The sequence below is a fragment of the Crocodylus siamensis genome, chromosome 2 (assembly GCF_052110815.1).
Source record: "Crocodylus siamensis isolate JL-2025a chromosome 2, ASM5211081v1, whole genome shotgun sequence".
Lineage (NCBI taxonomy): Eukaryota > Metazoa > Chordata > Crocodylia > Crocodylidae > Crocodylus > Crocodylus siamensis.
In genome coordinates, this window is record NC_143396.1 from 276,706,226 (window position 1) to 276,730,830 (window position 24,605).

Below are 24,605 nucleotides of genomic sequence, written 5' to 3' on the forward strand. Positions count from 1 at the left end.
CCCAGTGAGTAAATGTTAAAGATGGCAGAAATGGGAAGAGGTTGAGAGCCAAATAGATATTATGAAAGCGGAAAAACATTTACTAGATTTCAGAAGTACACCGGCACCTACATATGAAAAGTCTTAAATGTTAACAGTGAAATGCATTATACAAGAAGAATGCCTTGTAATTTTATGTGCTTTTTAGGTGATGATGGCCTTGTCAAATCACTTAAATGCAGTGGAATCGGAGAAGCAGAAATTGCGAGCTCAAGTTCGCCGGTTATGCCAGGAAAATCAGTGGCTGCGGGATGAACTAGCCAATACCCAACAAAAATTGCAGAAGAGTGAGCAGTCTGTGGCTCAGCTGGAAGAAGAAAAGAAACATCTAGAATTCATGAATCAGTTAAAAAAATATGATGATGATATTTCTCCATCAGTAAGTAGCTGTACATTTGAAAAGCATTTTATATTATATTTAACATCAAACGTTTTTCTTGATAGTTTCTTCTAACTTGCCAAAAAGGTGTAATTCAGCTTTTATTTGTTTACAGGTACATTTAGAAACTAGTTTCTCTCTGTTTACCTTTTTCTGATTTTGCATAGTTCACGTAATAGAAAACGTGTGTAATTTTCTGCAGATGATAGACTTGAGAGGGGGTCAAAAACTGTTTGTCGTAAAGTGCTGTACTGAACAATGCATTGGCTTTAAATTAGTTTTAAAAATGTCTTCGGAAAGTCATAAAGCATCTTCTTTAAATCCCACAATTAAAATAGAACTGAGCATATAGCTCATACAAGAGGGGGTAGAATTTTTGTTTTGAGTTTTTTCTTTTTAAATTCCTTCTTTTTAAAGGAACAACAGAAATTACAGCATTCCTTTAATTTTTAAAGCATCATTTCAAAATCAGTGTTGGGAAGTGGTAGAACTAAGATATTTGAGCAGCCTTCTGTCTATATATGTGTTACACTGGCCTTTGTTAATGTAAATCAGATATTTATTCTGTAGAACAGTATAATAAATGTAGATTGGAAGAAGAGGAATGTTAGAATGTTGGAGTTTAGGTATCCATTTCTGTGTAAAAGACTGCCGTAGCGCATATGCATTAGAGCTGAATTTTGTTATGCACAATCTTATTTCTAGCATTTTCCTAACTTTGAACATTTGGCTTGATAACAGTGTTCTTCAAGTGTACTTTTTTCTACATGCAATTGTTGTAATTATCTTACATGTAATGATAAAACATTTTGTTTGGGGTTTGGGGGTTGTATAGGAAGATAAAGACACGGATTCCACCAAAGAACCCCTGGATGACCTTTTCCCCAATGACGAAGATGATCAAGGGCAAGGAAGTAAGTGAGCTTCAGATTATATGAAACTTTTCTACAAAACAAGATTTGCTTTTCTTTGGAGAGCTGACTAATTAATTTTAAGAGCTCTGGGCCACTGTTGTGCAGCAAAAGGACAGCTATAGTTTTTAAAGTTTATTTTATGCAGTAAACTGTGATAAAACTCCTTCCTAATACGCTTTTTTTTTTGCTTTTAGCTTTTTATGCCAGCCTAAACTGATGGGATTTTTCCCTTTCAGGGGGCAAGACAAGAAGACCAATATCTGCTGCTTTCACTATGTTGGGGGCCTAGAGCTGGCTTGATTTGTAATTTTAGAGAAACTTTGATAGCCCCACACTACCCCTCCCAGCCATTCATTAGGAATATATTTTAACACAAAATGAGGCTGCTTTCTCCCTTTGTAGCATAATTGCTTCAGAGGTAATAGAAGTATGAAATACTGAAAATGTACTTCTGTTATCAAAGTGCTTTGTGACTCCAGAAACTCAGCAGGAGAACATCTGTCTAGTATAAAGCAGGGTCATTTGTTACTGTCACTTTTCAACACAGAATCTTCTCTGAAACAATTAGATGAATTTGAGCATTGTGTATCTGATATTAAAACTTTATCTCTCTTTGTTAATGGCGTGTCAGAATCTGAAATTCTAAATTTCTTTCAAAATAAATTCAGAGTGTATTGGCTTTCTTTCTGCAGTCCAACAGCAGCATAGCAGTGCAGCAGCAGCTGCCCAGCAAGGTGGCTATGAAATTCCAGCAAGATTAAGGACCCTCCATAATCTCGTTATCCAGTATGCTTCCCAAGGTAGATATGAGGTTGCTGTTCCACTCTGTAAACAAGCACTTGAAGATTTGGAGAAGACTTCGGGTCATGATCATCCTGATGTTGCTACTATGCTAAACATACTTGCTTTGGTATACAGGTTGGTATTCTTATATGCATCCAAGTTGCCCATTAACTAAAAAAAAAAAAAAAAAAATGTTTTTGGGAAAGTTAGCTAGACACCCTTAAATGTGACTTCTATAATATATGATATATTTGAATTTGTTGGAGTACCTTGTGTATCTGTGACCCATGGGAGTTCTTTACATTAGGGTTTTGATAAGTTCTCGAATGTACTTCCACGTCTCAGTTTGAGCCCTCTTTCTTTTAAAGCCTAATTATCCTCATCCTCAGCTCTTGAGAAAGTAGCCAAGTGACCACCTCTTTAGTAACACTAATTTCATATTGGGAGGCAGGATGCAGATATTTCCTTTTTATTCCCATAGCATATTACCTGAAATTAATTGTAACTTTTTTAACTCATGAAGTGAAAGGCTGAGTCTTCTTTTCAGGTTGGGTCTTTTGTGCTTGGGCATTTTGGCCGGTACACTGAAGCTAGCCATTATTTTTGCCACTGTTCACCACAGGAGATTAATCATTATTTAAATGCATTTTTATATAACGTAGGAAAATGTTAATTTATGTTTTTTTGCTTTGTTAAATTTAGGGACCAGAACAAATACAAAGATGCAGCGAATCTTCTGAATGATGCCTTGGCAATTCGTGAAAAGACTTTGGGCAAAGATCATCCAGCGGTTTGTATATGGCAGTGCTGTGTTTTTAGTTTGTGTGTGTGTGTGTTTTACTAATTTTCTTTAAACTTACTCTAATATTAAACTCAACAGGAAAAAATTTTAAGACCTGGCTTATCACTAAACAGTACAGGTAGGAGGCCCCACTATAATGTTCTGCATTCTTTTAATACTTAATGTATGCCTTCAAGCATTTATCCATGTAAAGCTATTTCAGACACAGTTTACTCTGCTGTCACATTTATTTGATTCTGAATCAGATTGCATGATCTTTCTGTGAAAAATATAGCTTCTGAAGGAATATTTTAAATTGTGTACTCTGGAAAAAATCAATTGCTGAATTCATGTTGAAGCTGTACTTCTGATTTTACTTTACTGTTTTTGTTCAAAAAAGCATAATTCAAATCAATTTTTCATATTTAAATCGCTTTAATTTGGTAATGTATTGCTTCATATAGGCTATGTTACAGTGGAGCAACTCTGGATATGGTTTATGTAAAATAATCGCTGTAGATGCAACAGGAATAAATTATATGCATTCGGTTACATTTCTGCAGGCTGGGTAAATATATTTCATTTGCTGATGATGTGTTTTTGTTAAAGAATTTTGATTTCTTTCAATAAATTTTTCAAGAGACCTTCACTGTACATGGAAGATATGAAAATGTCAGTGCAGTTAAAATACTTTGGACTTTTTTTTTCTTTTCACCAAGTATTCACATCAGCGTATTCCAGCATACTAAATATTTTTCCACTATTGACAGGTGGCAGCTACTCTAAACAATCTTGCAGTGCTTTATGGTAAACGGGGAAAGTACAAAGAAGCTGAACCTTTATGTAAAAGAGCTTTGGAGATCAGAGAAAAGGTACAGAATGAGAAACCACCCTTCGTATACCAGGGTGGTTGCATTTTGGAACAGATGACTTTGAGAGGTGAAGAAACCTCCATCTTTGGAAGTTTTTAAGAGGTTACGATCAAACGTTTTAGAACAGGGATGTTCGTGGCCTGAATAGAGTGGTTCAGGGGTGCTCAACCTTCAGTCTGCAGGCCAGATTTGGCTTGTGGTGCCATGTCATCCAGCATACAGGGCTCCCCAAGGGTCTGTAAATTTGGCAGCAGGGGAGTGGTGGCACTGCTCCCTTGCTGCCAAAGCTCTGGATTCATGCAGAGAGCACTGGATCTGATGCCTTATCCCAATATGCAGGGCCAGATAGGGGCAGTGTTGAGGCCCCAGGGCTCAATCCCAGCACAGCAGGGGTGGTGCCAAGGCCCTGGAACCCAATGCCGCTGTGTGGTTGGGGGCAAGATGTGGTGCTGCACCCCTGGGACCCAGTCCTCACATGTAGAGGTTGGGAGTGGGTGGTGATGGGCTTTACAGGGTCCCGTCTGGGTGCGCGGGGGAAGGAGGTAGTGACACCTGCCCCCAGGGCCCAACCTACTCATCTGGTACATGGGGCCATACGTTTGAGCATCACTGGACTAGATGAATTGTTATGCTATCATCCAGCCCTAATTTTCTTGATTCTTTATTTGGGTCTGGTATTTTTGTTCATTAACATATATCTTGGGAAGAATAAGGCAACTTCTTAAAACAATTTAATTTTAAGAGGTTTTAAAAAGATTTGGGGGTATTCTAAAATTGCCAAATAACTATTGTGTAAAAAGGAATCTATAGGTGAAGGGCTTTTGGATTGTCTTGTACTGAGATGACTACATCATTTGAATAATGCTACTTAAGTTTAGTTGCTGTTCTGTAGCAGTGTTAAAATATTTATTCCGGTCTATTAGTATGGATGTCTGCATGCAGTACCTTTTTAAGCTTACTTAGTATACAGTATACTTTAAAAATAAAGTAGTTACTTGAAAATTGCTCCGTTTATTATGATTTACATTTTCTTGCTCCATCAATTTGTATCAAATTTAATTCATATATATTTTTCACACCTTTATGGAATGCCTTAAAATTTAGGAAGTAGAAAGAAATTGACATGGCATACTTTATTTTGTGCTATTTACACGTTATATATCTTTATAAAAAATAATTGCCCTTCATTTTTAGGTCCTGGGGAAGGATCACCCAGATGTTGCCAAACAATTAAATAACCTGGCCTTACTGTGTCAGAACCAGGGTAAATATGAAGAGGTGGAATACTACTACCAACGGGCACTTGAGATTTACCAAACTAAACTGGGGCCTGATGATCCAAATGTAGCAAAAACAAAAAATAACCTGGTAAGTTTGTAAATATGAAGTAAACATAAGAAATGTAAGCTTTGCTTTTCCTGGTGTGCCAAGTTGTTGGCTTGTTCAAGCAGTACATGCTTTAGAGAAACATGTTTTATCTTTGCAAGATATTCATTTTTGTTGTTGTAATTTTTTTCTTTCTCTTTCCCCCCCTTCCCTCCCCCCAAGGCATCCTGCTATTTAAAACAAGGGAAATTTAAGCAAGCAGAAACTTTATACAAGGAGATTCTTACTCGTGCACATGAACGGGAATTTGGTTCTGTAGATGGTAAGGAACTTGGTTCTCCAACACTTGAATATATTATTCACTTTATTATAATTTTGAAATCAAATATCTGAGTGAGAATAATTATTTTCTGCTTAAAGCTGTGACTGTTTGAATGAGGGAATTTTAAAGAGTATAATTGATCCATACTGTAAAATCTATCATAAGATGGAAAGACTTTATGGACTTCCATATAATTAATCTAAAATGGGGTGTTTTACCAAATGAGTAAGTCTTAGGTGATTGTTCAACAGTTTATAGTGCTTTTCTATCGCAAACTGTAATGCTTAAAATGTAGTAGAGATGTAGTAAGTTTGTTGTCATTGAGTCATGCTTAATAGCCCAGCACAGGATTTCGAATGACAGAGTAAAAAGAATAATAAAATGAGTGTATGGGTTTATCTGCTATTAATTAATGCAGAAAGACTTGTCATCTTTCTTAGACAGTGAAATACGAAACAGCTGTAAAACTAGAAGGTCAGCATCCTGTTTGGATGTTGTTGCTTTTGAATGCATTTCATAAGGTACTAATTCTAGTGTGGTATTTATGTTACATTGTTATAAGATGTTATATAGCATGTAGCCCTCAGTGGTTGTCAAAACCATCATTATGATGAAAGGAGTACATTCATGTAGACTAGCAAATGACTAAGTTCTTGTCAGTATGTACGGATGCCAACTGGATGACATCAAAGGAATAACTTTCTATCAGCAATGTTGTAAAGTGAAACTTCTTCTTCTGAAGTTAGGGAAGGAAAGATAGGTACTTTGTTAATCTAGTTATTCTTTCTTCACTGTGTCAAGAATACTGTTAATGTTGCCAGAACCATTGTTCATTGACTCCAACTTCAAAAAGTTAAAAATCAAACTGAATGGCAGGTTTTATTTGTTTTTAAATATTTGTTTCGTATCTTTACCAGATGAAAATAAGCCCATCTGGATGCATGCTGAGGAGAGGGAAGAATGCAAAGTAAGCCAATCTTAAATAATTGTTTTTCGGAACTTCTGTTGTTAGGGTTTATAGACCCCCTATTTTTCTTTTTCTTCTTTTTTAACACTGCCATTTTCCATTTAGGGAAAACAGAAAGATGGCACATCTTTTGGAGAGTATGGTGGCTGGTACAAAGCTTGCAAAGTAGATAGGTAGGTGTATTCTTTAAACATTTTAACTTGACAGTTTATACCATCCAGAAATACAGGGTTGACAAGTCTACAAACCTCCCCCAAATCCCTATATTATAATAATATAACTATAACATTAGAGGTTCAAAGCCATGGTTGGTGAACACAACAAGAGAAGATGAGCTGGTTTTACCCTAACCTGCTCAAAATTGCGTTGGCTAGTAATAGTGCCCAAAGGATCTGGTGTTGTGTAGAGGGCAAAATACTTTGAGAGTATGGACACATAAAATAATTGAAAAATTTCAGAGGGCCAGCTGGACACATGTACAAATACTTGAAAATATTCAATAAGTGGTTGAAACAATCGAAATTCACACCTCTTTACATGAAGCACTACTATTTTGGAGCATTTCATTTATGGTTATTTATGCCTTCGAGCACACAGAAGCAGGATGGGCTAGGGATGTAGCTAGAGCCAGGTTTAACCCACTTTTCCTGCTAGACCCCTGGGGGCCTCATCAATGCTAGAACTGAGTCTTCTCCTATGAGAGGAGAGGTTTCTAGGGTTTGGGAGTCCCTGTGACAACCCCTCTTCTAGCTTTCAGCGCCCTCCAGCTAGAGGAGGCTGAAGCCCTAAAACATTCCAGTAAGGAAAGGTATACAATGATGTGTGCACACACTGAAGTGTTTCCTTTCTGGAGCATTTCCAAGTGGTTTTCATTTGGAAAGTCTTCAGTACATCTGTGAATTTGCTGTCCCCTCCTAGAAATTATAAGAGTAGAGCAGGCCAGAGAATCTTAACTGCTTTAACTGTCTTGCATTTCATTAAGTGTAGAGGCTAAGTGCAGACATTCAGGGGCAATAGGGGGAGGTTAAACTGATTCAAAATGGTTGCCCAGTACCGGGTAAGTCGGGATGGGCGAGGGAGGCTAACCAGGGGGTTGAGGGTCCAGCAGGCTGTAGGGGATCAGAGGTCTGCTGGAGTATGGGGGGGCAGGGCAGGTGCATCCAGCAGGTTGGGGGCCAGGCCTGACCTGTGAGGGGTAGCAGGAACAGGTGTGACCCATGTGGGGGGATGCAGGGATCTCCCCATCCCTCACACCACTCTGCCAATGGCGACTTACCTGCTCGCCTGTAGCAATGGCGAATACTGATTAAAAACAACTGCACCTGGAGCAGCTTATGGGATGGGGGTTGAGAGTGCTGGTTGTGGGGGGGACAGAGGTGGGGCAAAAATTAAGTGCAGGGTAAGAGGGGAGTGAAAAGAGCAGCTTTGACTGGGGCCAGCGGCTGGGTTTTCCCAGCCTCGGGGCTGTGCAGGGGAGGTGGACAGAAGTTCCATGTACCGGTTTGACCTAAATTAAATGAATCTGATATTACATGGAGCCAGGTTATCTTAAACCAGGTTCTGCAGCTTTTAGATCGGTTTGTGTGCATGGAACTTCTTTTCTGTTATAGGTGTAGACTGACTGCCAGTCACTGAGACCAGGTCTGTAAGTGTAAGGTCGGCACCAGGATGAGCTGAGTTTAAACTTGGTGGCCATTTTTAACTCGATTTAACATCCTGAATGTCTCTAAGTTTTTATTAAACTTACCTGTTCAAACAAGCTATAAGTATGGGGGAAGAAAAAAAATGCACAGCTGAATTATTTGGTTGCATGTACCTGAAGTATTGTTCAATCATGAACCCAATCTTGTTGCCCCTTTCCTTCCTGTCTTAGATTCTTCTGTGACTCACAAATGGTCCTTGCTGCTTCAAATAGCAGCTTAACTTATCTGAATAGCAATGCTCAAGCAACATTGCTGGAACAAAAACCCTTATTTGATTGGGTTAAGATTCATAATTAACTGGAGTGGCATATTGTTGAATCAAAATATTTTTGTTGCTTTATGCGACTACGTGTCTGCAAGAATTGTTAATGGGATGTTGAGCCTTCCCGGTAGACATGGGCCCGGGTACATAACATATAAAGGCTGATGAAAGGAATTATTAGTTTTAGACTAGTATTTAGTCCACAAAGCCCCCCCCCCCCCCCCCCCCCCCCCCCCCCCCCCCCCCAAAAAAAAAATCTGGCATTTTTCCTGGAGCTTCAACACTGGCTAAAGTTTGACTGTGTATGGAGATTGAGCTAGCATTTCACTTCTAGAGGAGGGTCTGAGGCACACAAGAAGTTAGTACTTTGATTTCATGTTTCCTGGCTCCAGAGGATGTAGTTAGTATGTTAGTTTCCACGGCTGTTTGTTTATTATTTTTTGTGAGCCATAAATGAATTTTGAAAGAGATTTTACCCATGATTTTTCATATATTTAATACTAGCATATCATACTTTTAAAAGGTTCTTTGGTTGTGGTAACTCTAGTATTAGCCACTTAGCTTTCTTGTTTCTGAGTTTTTGTGAATTGGCAGTAATTTTAGTGTGTGCGTGTATTTTTAGTCCAACAGTAACAACTACCTTAAAGAACCTTGGGGCACTTTATAGACGTCAAGGCAAATTTGAAGCTGCCGAAACATTAGAAGAGGCAGCAATGAGGTCTCGTAAACAGGCAAGTATGGACATTTCTTTCTTCTTAGTCGCAGTGTTTGTATTTTGTCAACATTTTGACTTCCACTCAGATGTTTTTTCACATGGTTAAGTTCTAACTGCTCATTATATGGCAGTGTTTTTAGAGATTATTTCCTGTTTATTATCTTACTAACACAACATCTCAATTTTTATTTTGAAATGAAAATGTACAGGTGCCATGTTAGCCCTCAGACAACTGGCGAATTTCTAGGTTGATGCCAGGTACCTGGCTAATAGGTTTGAGGTCCAGCAAGAGAACAGCTTGGAGATGTGCACGGTTAGAATGGCACAACAGAGGGCAACATACCTTCATACTAGACTGCTGTCCTAGTCTAGGTTATCATGAAGGGAAGTCATGAGAAGGGTTTGAAGGGAGGACAGAGGTTGTGGTTGCAGCCAGTGGTTCACAGTTGTCTAGAGTTGTGTCTTAAGTAGTCATAGAAGGGGGTGCCATAGATTAGTATTTCTGGAGGGGGAGCTAAGAGACATGTTGCAAATGATGACCATGGGAGGTTTGCCAGCTGAAGGTACTTTCATCTCTGACACCTGTCAGGGAGTGGGAGCCCTTGGGTTTGAGTTGTCCCTGTGGGTTGTTTGCTTTCATATGCAGTTGATTTAATAGTCATCAATTTAGCCTGGACCAATTTATTTCCTTAGAAAAACTTGCGAGTAAGGTAAACTGATTGATAGTCCCTGGTGCTTTGGGCACGGATACAATGCATTCTTTAATCTATTGAAGTCAACATCCTAGATTTTGATTTAGAAATGTTCTAACCCTTCTGATATAGATAGGGACTCGGTCTCTGTCTTAACATAGAAGTTCTAAACATTGCTCTTTACTACTTCATTTTGCCAAATGGGGGAAGGAAAGAAACAATTTTTTTCCGTGGTAACTTTAATAGGGATTGCCTATAAACAAATGTGACCGTGAACAGACTAGTTCAGTGTCCAAACTGAATTAAATGCAAAGTATAAGAATGAAGTACAAATGATCAAAAAGAATAGAACTTTAAAAATTCAGTTTTTAATTAAATTTCAGTGGCTGAAATAAAGTAAAAATATTGGGGGGGGAGTATATTCATGCTTTAATTCAAAGAACAAGTACATTGGTTTAGAAGCAAGTGAAATATAGTGGCTGCCCATGTTGTGCAGATAAAATACCACTTGTAAGTTTTTTAAATCCATCAAATTGTAGCCAAGTTATTTTTAAAGCATTTTTCTGGAGTATTTTTGCTGCTGTAGAAGCAGACTACCAGAAATAAGAGCAGGAATTACTGACAAAGCTCATTCCTTGCTAATGACATCAACAGTGAGTCTTCTAGCATACATGGCAGTGCCCAATCCATTCCTCTTTGAGAAATGAAAAGAAAACAAAGTGATTTGCCAGATAGGAAAAAAAATAAAAACCATAAGAGAACATATCAAGTGAAGAGGAAGCTATTGAAGGGGAGAAATCACTTGGAAGTTCCCTGTTTAATTTTTACATATGAAAATGCTTCTATATAAACTATTATCTTTTGATATGCCTTTAGTAATTTGAAGATAAATAACAGATATAAGTATCATCTCTTAAGCAGGATGATTTTCACTTTGATGTTTAGTTTTGATACTACTACTAAGTAGGGATACGCCAATAAAAATTTTTTGGGCCAGTGCCGATGGCTGATTATTGACCAGCTATATCAGCTGATACTGATCCGATTGCCAATATTCAGCCTCGCAGCATGGAGAGCAGCATCCGGCTGGTAAGTCTGTTGGGGGTGGGAAAGAGAGTGGGAGGGGAGGGATGGGGCGCAGGGGGACAGATCGAGGCTTACATAGTGAGGGAGGGAGTGGGACTAGGACATGGGCAAGTGTTGCTCAGCCCGGATGTGGGAGGGGGGCGGGAAGGGGGTGGTGGAGGCATGGGCAGCATGTGGCTTCCCTTCTCCCCCCCCCCTCCAATCCTTCCCTCCTCAGATCTGTGCATGGGGTGAGGGCAGGCTGTCTGCTGTGTGTTTGATGCCGGGGCTGCTCCAGCCTCTTCCTAGTGGCTATGCTCTGGCAGGGTGGGAAGCGGTGCTGGGAGTGGGGGGCTATGGTAAATTTTGGGGTGGCTCTAGGCCTCCCCTCCCAGTGCTGCGCTCCTGCCTGGCCTGAGTGCGGCCACCGGGAAGAGACTGGTGCAGTCCTGACACCAAGCGTGCAGTGGGCAGCTTGCTGTTGCTCCATGCACAGATCCCGGGGGGCGGTGGTACATGCTCCCCATACCTCCCCTGGGGGTGTGCACAGCAGCAGGAGCTGCTCTGCCCCCCTGTGCCCCACTGTTGAGCCTCCAGCTCCATCCTGAGCCCCACCCCAGCCCCACTCTGTCCTTCACCATGGGGACCTTGATCTGTCTAACCATGGCCCTTCACCCTGCACAGACTTACCAGTTGGATGCTGCTTTCCAAGCTGCTGCATTCCTGGCTGTGTGCATGCATGCGGTGTTTATTGGCGACATTATTGGCCACATCAGCCAAAAAGGGCCAATTTAGCAATAATGTCAATTTTCCTTTTATCGGTACTGATACGATATGAACCAGTATATTAGTGCACCTCTACTACTAAGTGATTACATGCACGTAAAAAAAAAAACTAGGGCAGGTAACCAAGGTGAATGTCAGTAAGTGTTGAGAGGGACAAGGAGAGCTGGAGAGAGGGACAGGCCTGGTAGGTAGATCTACAGTTGAGGTTGTCTGACACTACATTGTGAGCTGCTGCTTATAAGCTTGGTACATTTATATCACTCAGGTTGGAATTTTGTTATGCTTTTTATTTGTCTGAAGCTAGGTTTTTCTTTTAGTGGTTTAGCGCACATGGTTAATCTATTACTGAGAATGTAGTTGAAGGAAAAGTGTTTCAACATATTTTATTTTTTCAATTAAAAAAAAAAAAAAAAGCTTTCTGATTTTGGAGCCAGTACTTGATATTTGGTAGGAATATGGTCCTGGGATTAGAAAACCACATTCCTGTGTCCTAGGTAGTAAACCAAACTTGGGTTGATTTATTGGTCTGAAAAATTGTTTCCAAAGGAATGGAATCTATAAGCTGCTTCCATTTCTACTATGATCCTGCCTTAGTATTTCAGTTTAAACTTCATGGTGAAATTCATTACTCCAAAGATTGGAACATATGAATATTTAGCTTTGTGTACTACTTGTGAACCAGCTCAGTATTTATTTCAGAGCTAGGTAAATAATATAAAACACACAATTCAGGCTTAATTTGGGTGCGTGCTGCCATGTTTAGTGATCTAACAACTGCTTAAATACAAAGCTGGTAAGTGATGTACTTAAGGTAGATGATTTGTTAAGGTGGCATGTGACAGATTTCAAGAATACTTAATCACCTGAATCATCTAATTCCCAAATCTATCATATTTACTTGAATCCAACACAAGGATTTTTTTCCCCAATCAGCATGGGGGGAAAAAAGCCTCATCTTGGATTTGAGTGTGATCTGGGTCAAGCAGCAGCTCAGCACTGACTGGCCCCAGGTTCGGGGTTGAAACGGGAGCTGAACTGCTGGTTGCCTTGGACCAGAATGGCTTATTTGGCAAAGGAGGGGCATGTGGCTGTGGGGAGGCATGGGGAGGGGGGTGGCTACAGCCTGTCCCTGGCCTCCCTCAGCCCTGCAGCCTGCCTTCTCACCTCCTGCTTCCCCCCACCTAGTTACCCTTCTTCCCCCACCCCGTACCTTCTGCTCCACTCCAATCCTTCCAGCCCTGGCCCAGCTGGGAACTGCCACTGCTTTCCCCGAGCCAGGTGTTGGGGCTGCCTCTTCTGCTGCTGATTGCCCTGGAGCTAAAGCAGAGCTGCAGCAAAAGGTGCAGAGGGGAGAACAGAGGGTGGGGGAAGCAGGGAGTGTGGAGCAGGCAGCAGGACAGCGCGTGGCAGGACAAAGGGCAGGAGAACAAGGGGCGGGGGGCGGGCCTCCTGCCCTCCCACCACTGTTTTCCTCACTGCAGTAGTGGGCCGGATGAAATGGAGATGACCTCTTACTGATTAGATTCTATACATGGAAAACTATAAGTCTGGTGTGATTTTTTTTCCCCCCCCCCCCCATGTATAGAATAATTAAATAAATAAATAAGAAGTTGTCATGGATTCAGGTAGATTCGGTAATACTTTGTCTGCATTGTTATAGTGATGTTTTATACAATATCAAGAACAGTTGGTCCTCTCTTTTTCCCCACCTCGCGGAGTCTTGACAATTGCATTGGGTTCGGAGTGAGTTAAATGTGTACTAACTTTGTTTTTTATGTGCAGCACCAAATATTTAGAAAATCTGTTGTGAAGTAAAACTTTCCCCTTTGCCTGGCTCCTAGGGTCTTGACAATGTTCACAAACAGAGAGTTGCTGAAGTGCTAAATGACCCTGAGAGCATAGAAAAAAGGCGAAGCCGAGAGAGCCTCAACGTTGATGTGGTAAAGTACGAGAGTGGGCCTGATGGGGGCGAGGAAGTGAGTATGAGCGTAGAGTGGAATGGGGTAAGTACAGTACACAGTTTAAGAGACTAGCCTAGGCCACTATATCAGACTTGTCCAGTCATCCTTCCATTGCTTTTAGTAGTTTGACTAGTTTATTTACTTTGCAATTTCTCAGAATTAATTAAAAATTAAAGAACAAGACTTTGCTTTTTGTAAGTTGTTTACCTTTTATTAACACTTTCAATTTGATACAGTTTTCTGTTGTTAGTGGTGAAATTTCTTTAGGGATATCAACTGGCTGGAGTTAACTCTAAGCATTTAAATGCTGATTGAATGTCCTGGTTATTGTTTTTTCTTAGTAGTAGTAATAGATGGGCAGTTACCTTACTTTTGCTGCTTTATCCTTGCTTCTTGTCTACATGTTTCCATTTCACTGATAACCTTACAGGTGCCGCTGTGGAATTACTTTACTTTAGATTGGCATGGAAAAATAAAATAGCAAAATATTTCAAAATCCTTGCCTTTTTTTGCTCTCTCTTTTTGGAATTGGACTTAAAAATTATTCCAGTGACTTTTTTCAAATTTTTGGGAGGAAACTTCTCTATTCCTTTCAGTCCTGAAGTAAGGATGATGCATAATCTGCTGTACAGCTGGCCACTGCAATTTCCTGAAAATAACTGTACATCCCTGAAATGAAATGGTCACATCAGTTTTCAATGTAGCCTGGTAGAATCTGCAGCTTAAGTAGAAGGCTAATTCTGGCTTGTGACTTCTGACTCTAATGCATATTGTGTCACACAAGTTAAAATAATATAAATGTTCTAAAATAGAAGCGATGTTTGTAGCGTGGACAAGCTGTGCATTTTCTACGTTATTTATCATTCAAGTGAAGATAATCCAAGCTTTTACGTGTTTAAATCTGGTTTACTTGGTTGCTTCAGCCGTTGTCTTTTCCTAGTGCATATTCCATTGCTACCAGTGGGATGTATGTGGATAGGCTGCGCCATCTGCTAATTAAACCTAATTTATGTTTTCTGCTAAAAAACCTTGACCTGGTGTGTTAAATTGCATATTAATAATGCTTGTCTGACTGCCTTTGCTTTTGCTCTAGAGGGGTTAGCCTGTACTGCGAACTTGAAATGAGCTTCAGAGGTATTCTCTTACAATAGCACCAGCTCTCCAGTCCCCTGTGACAAGATTTAGGATTCTAAAAATACTCGGCAAAAGCTCAGACTTACTGGACCTGAGTGGAGAATGTTCTCTTAGTCTGTGCTTTTGTCATTATCAAATGACGTTTTCTTGGCATTGGTATTTTCTCAGTGCCAAGACAGTCAATCAGCATCTATTGTGAATAATTAACGTTGCAGCATCTAAAACGAAAAAGGTTGGATAGCTCCTTTTATCTTAATTTTACCCACTCAGTGTTAGAACTGTGTACTGTACTCCTCCCTAAAGTTCTGCCGTACTTTGCATGACTTTGTATGTTCTAAATGAATTAAACTCTTATTTCTACTATTTGCTTTTAATTAAAACAAGCATGCAGGTTTGGGATTGGTAAAGGACTTTCTCAAAAAATACTAGGCAGTATTTCTAGGTCAATACTTGATGCCCATAGTGCTAAAAATTTGGATCTGAAGGGTGAGTTTGTCCATCGAGACTGGAATTAAGGACTAGAATTTTTACAAAGTCTGGGACTTTCTGCATTCGCTTAATATATGTGGTATAACTTTTTTGATTTACATGGGACTGTTCACATTCACATTTTCTTCCTCACTCTGGAGGTAGTTTGTTCAAACAAACTCCTTCCCCTTCTCCCTCTGTTTTCTACTTCAGTGCTGTTCTCTTCTATACCCGTAGGGTGTGCTTTCCCATTTCCTTTCCTCTGTTCCCTCCTTGCAAATATTCTACTTGGCAAGCAGGTAAAGCCACTGAAGTTCTGTTGGTAGGCAATTTCTCCTATTTACAGAGTCTGAAAAAACAGCCTATTTTGGTTAATATTTAAGTACAGATGCTCATCAGAAGTTTGCCCTTGAATTGGCTGTCGGATAGAAGCAGAGGGTTATTTTTTAGAGTAGTTGAGGCATCTTGCAACCTTCAGTGAAAAAACTTCAGTTGAACATATGTAACATACTCAACATACGTCAGGTAAATACTGTACACTTTAGTGCAGCCTCTTCTAAATGCAGTGAGAAGAGGAACGGAAATTTCTGTTTTAATCTAAAATATAGGTAAATACTAAGTCACATTGTTTAGTGAAATTGAAAACTTGTATCTCATGTTTACGTATTTTTAGAGCTGGTTCCATAAAAGGATACTATTTTCAATATTTTAGTGTGAAAATAATGTGAAAGGTAACTTTAAAATGTTCATGAATGTAATTTTTTTGCTGTTTTTCAGCCTGAGCTTTTATTCCTTTTTTTATGTTCCTGATACAACCTGAGAAGCATAGTTTATCCAGTTGGCTCTAAGGCTGAATTATGCCAGTTAAATTAAGGGCTGGTAATTAGATTAATTTTTTTTTTACTTTGAAAATGTCTGTATAAGGAACAGGGTGGCATCTTACTCGCAGTATATGTAATAGCTTTACATTTAGATTCAGATTCAGAATTACTGAATACTGGTTGAATTATTTTAAGTCTGCTGTCTTTTTATGTTAGATTAAGCTAACTGTGCCATCAGGTAAAGTTTTGATTGAGAGATGGCAGGTACAGGCACTGGTGTATTTCAGTATATCCTGCTGGGGTTCACTCCAGTTCCTAGAGACAGATATCCTTTTTACCAAATCACCGCTTCAGTATCCTTTACCGGAGCGGTGAATGGGAAGCCTAGAGGTTGACCTACCCGGTCACTTGTTTAGCTGGCTGATTTCAGCGGAGATTTGAAGCTTTTTAGGTAGTGCAGTATTAGGGAGGCTTGTGCTATAATATATCTTTTTTCTAGATTACATTTATAAAAATGTACCTGTGACTAAATCATCAATTCCATTGAACCCTGTTGCCTTAAAGCTGTAAGTAGAATTTTGTTTGGAGGGATATGGAAAATCCTCTTCCTTTTATAGTGCTGTGGGGAAAAAATCCTGGCAGAAGTTAAAGCTTAAATGATTGCACCTTGTTCTGTTGTTTCCTTTTTTTAAATCTTTTGTTTTTTTCCTCTTTATTTTGACATTTTATATTCTTTTTTTAACCTGAAAACTACTCTTACCTTCCTCATATACTACATACACGATATATTTGTAAAAACGATCTCTGGTTAATTTTTTCCTGTTTTGTTTTTGTTTTTGGGGTTTTCCTGTGCAAATACTAATTTAATATGAACATGGGATCTCTCTTGGTCATTTGTTTAGTGCATTTTCCTGAAATAAAGTACACAATTTTCTGATGATTACAGAAGTCTGTAAATGGCAGGCTTTGGACATGCAGTCCCAAATCTTTATTTTAAAAAAGCTGCCTGGGATACGACCTAGAAATACTGTAAACATAACTGTTCAAACGTGAGAACTGTTGAACTTTTTCCCAACAGTTTCATTCAGTTTTTCTCTCTCCGTTTCTGTCTGACAGGCCTAGATGCCTTTTGTGATTCTTAAACTGTCTCCTGCATGACGGGCGTGCACCATCTTCAAGCTTTAACTTCTCTCTTCAGTACTGACTGCTGTGTTTTAGCAAATCCCTTACGATTCTTGTCAGAGCTACACTTCCTTGTAAACTGGCCATTCCTTCAGTGCTGGTGCCCTTTTTTTGGTTTCCTGTTTCTGTACCTGTGTAGTTTTGCCAGATATGTATCTAGTCATACGAAATATGTTAATACAACCATTTGCTGTGTAATACATAAGTAAAAAGTAAGAATGAACTTTAAGTAGCTGTTCACTATGAAAAAAGGTAGTTAAAAGTATCACACGAGGTATTATTAAAATGGCATGATGGTTACCTTTACAGAATAAAGCGTAAAAGTAAGGCATGTTCTCCAAGTGCTTTAAATGTATTTAGAGGCCTGTAATATGGTTAACATCAATATGGAACCCTGGATGTCTTCACTTATTCTAAAGTAGCATTGCTGTTTAGTCTTTGTGTGAAATTTTGGCAATTATGCTTTTCTCTACTAATCTTTGGTGTTCAGTGATTTGTGTATTTGTCTTTCTAACTTCTAATAAACTCACTCCAACTGATGTCTGTCTCTGTCTGCTCAGTAGTACTTCCTTCTTTGACAGTTCTTCCTTTCGTACAGTAGCCATGTAGAATTTCTAGAAGAAGGAGATGATTACTTCTAATCTTACTAAGCTGTTTTATTTAGGAGTAAAACAATGGTTCTTTGCCAGTCAAATTGTGCTTGAGTTGGAAACTTCTGTGGATCAAATAATATACCATAAAACATGAATTTTTATGTGCAGAAGAGTATCACTTTATCTCGCATTTTTTTTTCTGAAACATAGTGAAAGATTAATTGGAATTGAAAGAATTTGGAAACAGGCTTTCTGAACATAAAACACTCTCTATTTTGAATTTGACGTAGGGAATTCACTGAAAATACTTAGAATTCATGGCCTAGGCATTTGAACCAAGAGAAGGAAATGGCTGGTTTGTTCACACCCTGACAAAACGCTTTCACTTGGTGCTGTACTCGCCTTTCTCACGACTGCATCGTGTCTGGTCGGTGGTGGTGGTGGTGGTGGTGGTGAAAGTGCATGCACTTTTCAGATTTATTTTTAATAACTATGAATCCTATTGAACCATATCTTGGACAAGTCTTCAGACTTCTGAAACATTTATTAGTAGGCTAGGACAAAAGCACTATTTAACCTGAGTGCTAACAGTCTTCTGGATAAAGTACAATTTATATATGGTATTATTAAATATTTAGTATAATTTGATACTGTTGCTGAGTGGTGACAGGACATAAGTATTTTAGAGTGTAGGCATATTACTCAGTTGTAGGAGAGGGACATAAACTCTTGCAGTTTCACATTTGTTCAAATTTTTTTCAGGATGGCACTGGATCTTTAAAGCGCAGTGGTTCATTTAGCAAACTTCGTGCTTCAATTAGACGCAGCAGTGAGAAGCTGGTTAGAAAGCTGAAGGGAGGAAGTTCACGAGACAGTGAACCAAAGAATCCTGGGTAATTATCTATTCTTAGCTGTACTGGAATGCTCCCAATTTGTGCCCGTTTTGTAACCTAGCACTGTGACCCAAGTAGCCTTTCTCTTGTGGCTGTCTACTTTTCCTTTGTGTAGAACTGTGCTATGTAAGGAGGTCTTGAATTCCAGTTCTTTACTAAAAAGTAACATAGGGCAAATTTCTTAATCATACATCTGAAAATTCTCTAATGTTAACTGCTGGAAAATTGTGACCTTGCTTTTGGTATTTATAATCAGATCTTTGAAAAGAGCCTGTGGTTTTAGTGTGGAATACTTAATACTGTGGCAGCTGTAAGAAGAGTCTTCACTTAGAACATTTGTATATATTTTGTAGCCCTGTTACCTTTTTAGACCATCATAGTATTATTATTGTACTTTATTAAACTGCTAAATTATTTTTTTGCACAAAGTTAAAGTATGGTCAACTTAATTTATTTTAACCTCGAAAAAGATAATTGGTTCAGCAGGACCCACAACCAGCATAGCATTAAAAATGTTTCTTGTATTAAAACTGAACTTCAGTGTTGACACAGTATGGTATTAAACTCTTCTGAATGAAGAATCTTGTAATCTATACACTGAACACATCTGTTTATGTTGTTTTAATGGCCTTTCTGCTAACACTTAAATTTCCTGTTATTAGGAATATGAAAAGGGAAAACTGCTCATACAGAAGGGGGCATTATGTATTTGCCTCTGTAATCCTTAATGTTGAGAAGTTTTCTGGGGATTAAAGCATGAATAGTTGTTGTTTAAGTGCTACTTTAAAGCCTAAGAAGTATTAGCACTGAAAAAGATCTAAATTTCAAAAGGCAGAAAGTGCTGAAAATCTTGAAACAGGCTGCACATCTGGGTTAAATCTTGACCTCAGTGAATTCAATGGCAAAAATTTCCTTGACTTTCAAAGGGCCAGGCTTTCATGCCATGTGTTTTTATTATTAGTTTTGATGTAATATGCCCACTAGATGCACAAAAATGTTTGTATACTGCTCCATGCAAACAGAAATGTTCCTCACTGCGGTGTCCCTCCCACCCCCCACGTCCCATAGCACTCCAGTTTTAGTAGCATAATTCCTAGCCGCTTAGTCGGATTAATAGCTTTTACACCTTTAAAACAAACTACACTGGTTCCCAGTAAAGCAGTTTGAATAGCATTCCTTTACTGAACTTCTGCCTGAAAGCATTCTAAGGAAGAGCATTTGTGGTCTTCATCCAGAGGGATGAGTAGTATATGGATCTGTTCATTTATTATTAGAAATGGTCATAGTGGTTTAAAATTCCATGCGATACCTGGGGCAATGATTTGGAAGCAGGTCTTCAACTAATGCAGGTCATCAGAGCTCCAGTGAAGGTCTGCCTCTTTTTTTGTTTTGTTTCCTTTTTTTTTTTTTTTTTTTTTTTTTGTAAAACATCTTGCAAACCTGTGATGAGTAATGATACATGTTGCTATTTAATGTTTTGAATTCTCTACCTCACTGACATCTGACGTGGAAGTATATCCAATGTTACACCCAGTCAGATGATAGCAATTTAGTGAGCAGTTCATTTTTGTGATGGTAAAGCTACATAATCCTACACTTGGTGAAGTCCATTGCACAACTTCAGTTGAATTTATTGGTGCACAATTATTAGAGTTTTGGGGTTTTTTTCAGTTAAGGGAACCTGGGGACTGACTGAAATTTAAAAAAATATGTAGTTCAAAGTAACGCAGAACTGCAACAGAGCTTAGTAAAAGAAATAAGGAAAAGGCCAGGTGTGGAACTAAATGAGTCTCATTCTTCCAATTTAATAGTTATAAATTGTTGCTTATTGTTATACAATTCTGTATGAACTACACAGATAGCATAGTTATGCAGTTGGGTTTTTTATGAACCCATATGTTCAATTATATCAAATTTACCACCTTATTCCCTAATTTTTGCAATATTTAAATAATTTCTCAGTATTGTTACAGAAGCAGGGTACTAGTGCTTGTTTCTTGAAGTTAATAAGTAAATAAACTGCAAATTGCTTTCTTTTCCCTTCCCTTAATCAAAGACTAAAGAGTATTTCTATAGTTTGGTCCAGTGTTCAGGTTTAGCATCCTGACTTGTAGTCTGCACTGAAAACTCTTTGTGTCTTTGATGTATTTTTGAAGCATTTAGTTTTAACTTTGGTTCATAAGCAAGGCTGTACTCTGGAAAACTCTGCTAATGAAAGGAAAACTTAATGAGATTTTATGTGCTTTCTCCATGAACAAATAGTCATGTACACTTCTGATTTTGGGAATTGATTATGATAAAAAATTACTTATTGGAAAGAACAGTTTGATTTTTTTTTTTTCTAGTTTTAAGATGAATTTGTAAAGGTGGGCGACTTGAAATTCATCTTTTGACTTGTAAACAAGTGAATTCCTTGTGGAAGTCAGTGAGAATATACCATAGACTCTCCATTTTTTTTTTTTTTTTTCAGAGTACAAGTATTAAAAACATTAATCTACCTGTTTTTAACAAGGTGAGCATCCTGCTTATAAAAGTAATATGCTTACCCCTTCACTCAAAATTACAAAAGCGCAGGATGGGGTTTAATAAAGCATTCACATAAATGTACAAAAATACTTCCCAATGCATTCTTGATCCATAACAGGTTATTTCAACTTTATTATTTCCCACAGTCATTTGTAACACTCAGTTTAAGATGCTCATATTGTTTTATTACTGTCGCTTTTAAAACTGGCTATTTGATATATTTTTTACATGTGCTGCAAATAGCTGAATGCAGAATCGCTATTGTAAGAGCTGCTGACTTGCCAGGAAAATTGTTCTCAAATTTTCCATGAGACATCCAGCAACTTCCTTTCTTCCTTACCCCCTCCTTCCCTCTCTCTTCCTTCTCGTCAGTGATTAGGCTGTCACATGAGTTTTATTGCTTAAGTTAATGAATAAGCAGAAGAGCAGATGAACTCCAGAGTATTAAAGACTTAGTCTTTGTGCAGTTCTTGATAGAAAACTGAAGGAAGAAGGAAATAATATTTCTTATGCAAGTGCCAAACCTTTTTGGCTGGTGTTCTACAAATGAGCCCTGCATCCTCCCTGAGTGCCACTCCTCTCCCCTACTTGATCAGCTGCACTTTCTGCTCCCTACCCTGTGCTCCTTGACCAAGCTGCTGCTCTTCTTTCTCCTTTCTGCCCTGTACTCCTTACCTGATCTGATGCTTTGCTTTCTCCACTGTGCTGCCCGTCTCCTCCCCAAGCTGCTGCGTGCCACGCAAAGGCTACCTGTGCTACAGGTTGGCCACCCCTGCTCTAATATGTTCCCAAATAGAATATGCAAAGTTTTTCATAAGGTAACAGGATGTCTATCAAAGTTGGGTCTTTAAAAATATGTAGCAGTTTGAAACTTGGAGTAACATACTTTTGCTGGGCACTTGTTTCATTTTTATTTTGCTTTCAAATTTTTCATTCTGATTTGCTGACAGGTAATTTGATTTGCTGCTGTGATCAGTTTGACGAGTAGAACAGGGTAACTAAGTTGTTATTGCTTTAAAAAAGAAAAGAAAAGGAAAAGAAGCACAGCTTTTTCTTGTATCTCTGGCTTATGACTGAAGTGATGCATGCATCCCTACTATTTTTGCAATCCTATGTTTAACTTGAAAAATGCTACAAGTGCATTTGCCAAACTAATTCTCCTAAGTATGTAGGTGAAAAACTAATTACTTCTAGAGTAAATTGGCTGCTAATACATTTTTAAAAGTTGAAATTTAGGCATGATAAAATGTGCTTATTTATTTAGCTTTACTATTCGCACTTCAGCAAAGATATAACAAATACTTGTATAGATTTGTACCTGTGGAATTTTTTGTGTTTGTGTAGTTTGGGTTTTGTTTTTGATAAACCTTTATGCTCTAACTTCTGGAAGAGAGATTTTCATTTGTGGTATTTTGTATGTGTTTTTGCAGATTAACAAACTTTGATTTTTTTTCCCAATGTATAACCTTTATTGTATATTTTATATAAATAAATAACAGAGAGGTGACAAACCCATGCATGATTCATTGCTTCTTTTTGTTGCTAACACTTATGTCAGATATTTAAATTTGTGTGCATTAAGCTGTCTGAAACTTTTAAAAATGTAACATCCCTTTCTTGCTGTATTCATTAGTGTAGATTCTTTTGATTTTTATTCTCAGTGTTGCAGACAGACATTCCCATTTAAAGCCATTAGCTGCACATTGCTATCAGCACACTTAATCTGTGCTTGTGTAGGGGTTTGTAATGCGCTTACTGTGCAATGTGATCTTTGAGGGTAGACTTCTCAGTGTCACTAGGGTTCTCCATGGGTTCACCTGGGCAGATTACGTTGCAGTCGGTGTTAGTTTGACAAACATAATCACTTCTTTAAAGTGGTGCTTTGGACACAGACAGATCATAAAAGAGCCTGCTGAGGATCACATGCAGACTCTTTCAGATAGCAGTACAGCATATTTCAGTCAAATCCAGCATGGCGATTATTTAAACTTGTAATCCTGAATTCCCCTTACTATGACACACTTCAGAATAGTTAAGTCTTAATGCCATTATGTTTGTGTAAACTTCTACACCAACCAGAAAGCAGTTATTGACCCTTAGCCTAAAGAGTGTTGGATATAGAATAGTTTAATACAGTGATACCTTGACTTGATTAATGGTCCCTCCACTGTCAGAATACTGTTTCAGGGCTGCTGCTGCCTTAAACAATATGTCCACAAGCATGATCTATCTCACTCTTCCTACCCCCATCACTTCAAAATGACTGAAATGAAATGAATTTAGCAAACTTTTAAATTTAGCTTATAAGAATTTCAATGGTAATCTTTTCACATAAGTAAGGCAAAAATAATAGACTCATCTGTCTATTTTAATATTTTGCAAGCTAAACGCAGCCTCTCTGTGATGAATTTATGCAGTCAGAGTTTTCAGAAACGATATGAATAATTTTACATTGTTTTAATCAAATGCTGCACAATTTAAGACTAAGCCTTCAGGTTGAGCATTGATTTGCTGTTATGACACTTAGAATGGAAATTGTCTTGAATAATTTAAACTAAAATCACACACCTAATGTGTGTGAAGCACTAGGGAGCAGGGGGTTATGTTTGTATTTGATCTTCTTTTATTTTTTTTAAAGAGCATTCTTCATGTCAGGGGTTAGATCAAAGCTATTTTACATTTGCATTAATCTTGTTTTTACTTGTGTTTAGAGCTCTTAGCTTTCAGTTATTCTGATTGGTTTATCCTTGCATGTTCACTGTCCCGGTTGCAGCATGAAGCGTGCCAGTTCTCTGAATGTTCTTAACATGGGTGGCAAGGCTACTGAAGATCGTTTTCAAGTAAGAAGCCCTCTGATATTCTTACACAAGTAGATGCATTAGCAGGGTTCGGGCCGAAGAGCATGAGAAATAGTACGGTGTTAACCTTTTGGGTATACATTAAAGCCACAGTACAGCGGAGCACTCTAAGAATGTGCTGAAGTCCATTTCCATTTGAACATTTAGGCACCTGCTTAATTTGGAAGTACCTGTCTCATTTCGGTTAATGGCAAACAGGTGCTTACCGTATTCCTAACAGATTCTGAACTGAAACCTGCATTGCCTGGTGGAGTGGATGAGAAGTTCTGGAATCTCGCATACGTGCATTATAGTAATTTATAAAGGAAAACCTTGCAAAAGTTAAGTGTTAAGTATTTTGTTTAAAGAAGCATCTCCCAAATGGCCAGTGACTCCGGACAGTGGGCTTCCTCAAGTCCCAGCACTTGAGTGGCTTCTGAGGGTACACAAGAGCAGGGCTTAAATTTGTCTAATATGTGATGGTAGGTGTTTGTCTGCCAAAACCTAATCTTCATATTTTGCCTAACTATTCAGTGTGCCTAAGCACTGCTTCCCATATCTGTTTTCACATAATAAAGTCACCA

General features: G+C 38.5%; 1 protein-coding gene across 7 annotated transcripts in view; it reads left to right on the forward strand.

Moving 5' to 3' along the window:
• KLC1 (kinesin light chain 1) overlaps positions 1–24,605 on the forward strand; it is a 57,036-nt gene that overhangs the window by 26,305 nt on the left and 6,126 nt on the right. For 4 of the 7 annotated variants that reach the window (XM_090034111.1, XM_090034110.1, XM_090034108.1 and 1 more), the window contains exons 3-15: positions 188–418; positions 1,254–1,332; positions 2,025–2,250; positions 2,818–2,905; positions 3,667–3,768; positions 4,963–5,136; positions 5,317–5,416; positions 6,334–6,383; positions 6,489–6,556; positions 8,971–9,079; positions 13,448–13,609; positions 18,528–18,658; positions 23,958–24,024. In XM_090034111.1, coding sequence (XP_089890237.1) covers positions 188–418; positions 1,254–1,332; positions 2,025–2,250; positions 2,818–2,905; positions 3,667–3,768; positions 4,963–5,136; positions 5,317–5,416; positions 6,334–6,383; positions 6,489–6,556; positions 8,971–9,079; positions 13,448–13,609; positions 18,528–18,658; positions 23,958–24,024 — 1,587 coding nt within the window. Of the gene's footprint in view, positions 1–187; positions 419–1,253; positions 1,333–2,024; positions 2,251–2,817; positions 2,906–3,666; positions 3,769–4,962; positions 5,137–5,316; positions 5,417–6,333; positions 6,384–6,488; positions 6,557–8,970; positions 9,080–13,447; positions 13,610–17,106; positions 17,712–18,527; positions 18,659–23,957; positions 24,025–24,605 lie in introns of those variants that run through there. The other 3 variants (XM_090034109.1, XM_090034113.1, XM_090034114.1) reach the window with 3 other exon arrangements.